The 4745-nt window shown below is 34.4% G+C and overlaps 1 protein-coding gene across 2 annotated transcripts; it reads right to left on the reverse strand.

Annotated features, from left to right (window-relative positions):
• Positions 1 to 1093: 1093 nt before the first annotated feature.
• LOC132276678 (thioredoxin M2, chloroplastic-like) lies at positions 1094 to 4526 on the reverse strand. Of its 2 annotated transcripts, XM_059778231.1 has the most exons (3): positions 4113 to 4253; positions 2197 to 2301; positions 1094 to 1653 (listed from the first exon to the last, which is right to left on the reverse strand). In XM_059778231.1, exon 3 carries the CDS (start codon positions 1553 to 1555, stop codon positions 1340 to 1342), a length of 216 nt encoding a protein of 71 aa, XP_059634214.1. In that variant the 5' UTR covers positions 1556 to 1653; positions 2197 to 2301; positions 4113 to 4253; the 3' UTR covers positions 1094 to 1339. The 2 variants fall into 2 exon arrangements, with proteins under 2 accessions (XP_059634214.1, XP_059634213.1); XM_059778230.1 differs by lacking the exon at positions 2197 to 2301 and having other exon boundaries at positions 4113 to 4526.
• Positions 4527 to 4745: the final 219 nt, after the last annotated feature.

The following is a 4745-nucleotide window of genomic DNA, read 5'->3' on the forward strand; positions in this document are numbered from 1 at the left end:
ATTTAACTTAATTGATACATTTAGTTAAACATGTCATAAGTTCGTTAAATAAGTAATAATGGAGGTAATGTTTGTGTTGGAATTTGAAAGGTTTTCTTCTGTTTCATATGGTAGCTCATTAATTTTTCAATTTAATATTTAGGTTATCAGCGTTTTGATGACGATTTATTGGGTTTCTAAAATTTAATTTATTGGATTTGACCATTAGGCTTTTGATGCCTATATAAAGGATTATATTTTCTCTGGTCTTTATCTTCTTTTCATGTGTTTCCATGATGTTCCGGTAAAGTTACATGTTGTATACTTTACAATTATAAAAATCTATATTACAAATGTAAGGGCTTTCTTTTATCGTCTGCAAAAGATGGTGGTAAGATTTTAGTTCAATGTCCAGTGAGCGTTTGCTCATTTATCTATAAAAAAAAATTAGATAATGCACATACCCACTCATTTATACCTATTTAACTTCTCATTCGGATCCGATATAGGACAAGTAATATCCACGCTAACATTCACCCCACCCGAATTCGCAACCCCCTCGTTACAGTTGCCTACCCGGGTGGACTCACTCAGACGCCTCCAAGCCAGGCGTTTAGCATGACACCGAATTAAAGACTGGATGTGACTCTGATACCAACTATAATGGACAGGCACTAAATACCCACTTATTTATGCCCATTCCACTTTCCGTCGGATCCTATCTAAAAAAAAACTTTCCGTCGGATCCTATCTAAAAAAAAGTGTTGAGTGTGTGTGTGTTTTTAACCTATATAAAAAAAAGTGTTCAATGTACTTGAGCACATTCATAACAATGGATCAAACGGATGAAAATGCACAACGTTCTAACAGTCGCAATCAATATACATCCCAAACTTGTGGAAATTGGGCAAGACAAGATTACACCTTGAAAGTGCAGTGTACAAGCACCTTTTTGAAACCATTGTGGAAATTGAGTGTGTGTGTGTGTGTTTTTATAAATAAAAAACACAAGGGGAGTGCAAGCAAAGAGAAGTAGTGTGTTAATATCATCAAAATGATAATAATATAACAACAGAAACCAAATATAACATGGATGTGGATAACAATACTCATCTAACTAAATTGGTACATCTGCTGACCTCATATTATCAAAGTATAGCAACATAATATCTAAAGGCAAACAGGAAGTAGCAACATCCAATAACCATACATGAGCACATTGTGTTTACTGTGGAGCATAGTACTTCCAACACAACAAGCTAGAGAAAGAAGAAACAAATACCCAAAAGAAAAAAAAAAAAAAAAAGGAAGGAGAGAGAGAGATCGTCATTTCTGGAAGGAATATATATACTTACGACGACTACAAGAATTTTTCTATGCTGGTGGTCAGTGTTGATTTGGGAACCGCACCAATAACTGCATCTTTCTTCTCTCCATCCTTGAAGATCATGACAGTCGGGATGCTTCGGATCCCATATCTGGTTGCAATTGAGGGGCACTCATCAGTATTTACCTTGTAGCATTTTAGTTTACCAGCATAAACCTTTGCCAATTCAGAAACAATAGGGTGGATCATACGGCACGGCCCACACCATGGAGCCGAAAATTCAATCAGAACAGGAGAATCAGACTCTAGTACAAGTGACTGCCATGTTGCATCAGTGACGGGAGGAACTGCAGTTATTTAACAAACATAAAGCAAAATTTCATTTATGTGGCAAGTTGGATGGTTATATAACTGTTTTCAAACCAATGTTGAAAATTGGGCAGTAATGTAAAAAGAATAAAAAAGAAAATGAAGGATTATTGTAAGTTTTTTGCAAAATATTTACAATACCTAAAAATAAATAAAAATAAAAATAAAACAAACATTCAGAATGACCATATTAAAGGAGTGTTATCGGATGTGGAGAGTCATCATAAATTATGTCAATGCCATTGTTCCGTTAGTATTTGCAAAAGATTTGATCCTTGATCGCTGTGGGTTTTAAGTAACAAGTTCCGAATGTTTGCCTCCTATAAGAAAATGATTGGAAGGCGCAGAGAGACAACATGGGAAGATTTAGTTGTAAATTATGATCACTTTTAGGAACTCCTATGCAACATATCTTCGGCAAAAAGTAATAAGTAAACTATTCATAACAAATATTATAGGATTACAAATGTTCATGAATGGAACAAAAGATAAAAAATTATGTTTTCTTCACATCTCATTACCGTTGGCTTATAGGGATGATGATGCAGGAGTAAAGAAAACATCCTGATGCCAACTGATCCAGAACCCAAAAGAGCTTTGAAATAATTTGTTGTAGAAAAAGGGGGCTGAGACAAAAAAAGATGAAATGAAGCAAAAGGGATGAGAAACAAATGATGAGATAAAGCCAGACACGAGGATGTGAAATCAAACAAAGAAACAAGATGAAAGGGGAGAGACCCAAATCAATATTCTTCACAAATTCTTCATTAATCAAGTCTGAATAATTCATTACAAGAGCCTCTTAGATATAGGGAAAACAAAAGCAAAATAGAAAATCAAATAGAAATGACTAATAAACCGATAAAACCCTAATAATCTAACACTAGGGATAGAAATTCTAAATTATTAAAATTTAAAACCTAATAAATAAATAAAATGAAATTTCCCTCAATTTTAATCTCTCTGCCTAAAATAAGTGAGAAAGCATGTGTAGCACATGGCTCCTTGTCTCGATCAAAGTGCTTGAAATCAGTTTCAATTTTGGTTGCTTCTTCTATAGAGTTTTTTTGAGATAAATGAGAATATGGTTTATTGCCCTTTCAGTATAGACGGGGCAAGCAATCAGCTGGTGCAAGGTAAAGCCCTTCAATATATAGTTTTATATAACTAGGCTCAAAGTTTGTATATACATCATATATCCATGGTTTGGACATCTGTTTGATTGAGCTGCGCAAAAGCCGATGCACCTTATCCCATCAGTTTTCTTGCTCATTTGCAATATAGAAAAATTGCTGGCCTTTGCACTTTTTAATGAATTCTTTACTTATTAAAAACAAGATGTCAACCAGCATTAATAACATGGACACTATAGGCTTTCTTTTATTGTGTACAAGAAGTACACCCCATTTGGTACCTTTTGTAGTTCAGTTTGAGAAAATAAATAAAAAGGAAGAAGAAAATCCTATACATTCTTTCACGGGATCCATAGTCCATTTTGAGACCATTCAGCGTTCCACTTTTTATGAGTCAAACCAAACATAAACAGCTCTTTTCATATATTAGTAAATAGAAAATTTATGTGAAGATTCTTTTAACTTTTAATCCATATGTGAATGAAAATGATCATTTTTCAGAGCCCTTCACGGCCAATAAGTGATCTTTCAGTCTCATTTTCAATTCTCAAAATATTTTCCTTTTCCCAGATTCTCTTAACTTTGAATCTAAGGTACTTAACCAACCAATTTGTTTGACCACTAAGAGCCTATTTGAGGATCATCAAAGATATATGGTCACAATATGCAGCCAACAAGATTATTGACATAGAGTTCAACATCCCTTATGTTAGTGATGATATGCAACTACTTCAAAAATGTATCATCCATTGCCCCAAAATAAATGTTCCTTTTGAATAGTCAGTCAATGTCAATGTATAGTCAATTAAAACAAAATTATCAATGTTTAGCTTCAAAAAGCTCAAAGTAGACTTCACACTCATGGTTAAAAAATTTGATTAAAATTCAATTAAGTCAATGAGTTTAACAACCAATTGAAGATAATGAGCAATTGACTCTTGATTTTTCATTTTTTATGTTTTTTGGGGAAGGTGGTCAACTCTTGTTCATTAGTATATAACATTTGAGAAACATAAATAAAAAACAATATTTTGTAGCCTCGACTTCAATGAATACAAAATTTTCAAACAATTTAAAGCATTATCTATCATTTTCGCAACCAATTTCATCCCAAACAAAACCTGAACTTTCTACAAGAACCATAGCACACGTAAAGAATTTCGGTTCTCAATCAAAATTGAGTTCGAACTACTATCACTATATATTTAATATAAATAATAAACAAACTAAAAGCATATAATTGCCAATGTGTGAACAAAAATGTTGATTCAATCGAGTATTGGAAGCGAAAAGGTGAAACGAACCTTGCAGGTCAATGTCCTGAGCCTCGCACGCGATTCGTCCGCCACGACGAACGAGTCTCGAGCTCGAACTCGAACTCACCGATTGAAAAGAGCGAGTCGAAGAACTCAACTGGATCTTCAATCCTCTAAATTCTGGTAACATGACCGATTGACGGTTGCCGGAAAGTACAGAGACCGAGGAACACGAAATCGGAGCCAAAGTAGTCGCTGGAAAACCGGCATAGCGAGGGACGGTGAGAGTTTGAAGTACACCAGACATTGAAGAAAACAATGGAAGATAATATTACTGTAGATTAGGGAGATTGGATTTCCCACTGTGTGCTAGTGAGAGAGAAGAAATGGATGACGATGGACGAGGACCGTGAAATGGATGAGGGGAAATGGTTTGTGGAGCTCCACCCACGTGATTTCCACATGATAATGTATGATATTTTTGTACCACCAAAATATACATATATTTTTTTCTATCAGTCATCAATTTAGCTAAACAAAATATCACCCATCATCCATCATCCATCATCCATCATCCATGATTCATCGTTAATTAATTAGTATATATTAAAATCTCACTATTGTCACACTAAAATTATTACAAAGGTAGGATGACAATTTCCACTCACTAGTGGGTTTTGT

Source organism: Cornus florida, unplaced genomic scaffold (genome assembly GCF_030987335.1).
Source record: "Cornus florida cultivar Cherokee Brave unplaced genomic scaffold, ASM3098733v1 CherokeeBrave_3.0.0_Hap2_Chr10, whole genome shotgun sequence".
In the NCBI taxonomy this organism is placed as follows: Eukaryota; Viridiplantae; Streptophyta; class Magnoliopsida; order Cornales; family Cornaceae; genus Cornus; species Cornus florida.

Excerpts from the sequence above, each read along its gene's own strand:
- LOC132276678 (XM_059778230.1), bottom strand. The coding sequence starts at position 4,371 with ATGTCTGGTGTACTTCAAACTCTCACCGTCCCTCGCTATGCCGGTTTT. Across the intron at positions 1,654-4,112 it reads TCAGGACATTGACCTGCAAG|TTCCTCCCGTCACTGATGCA; the intron begins GTTCGTTTCACC and ends AAATAACTGCAG.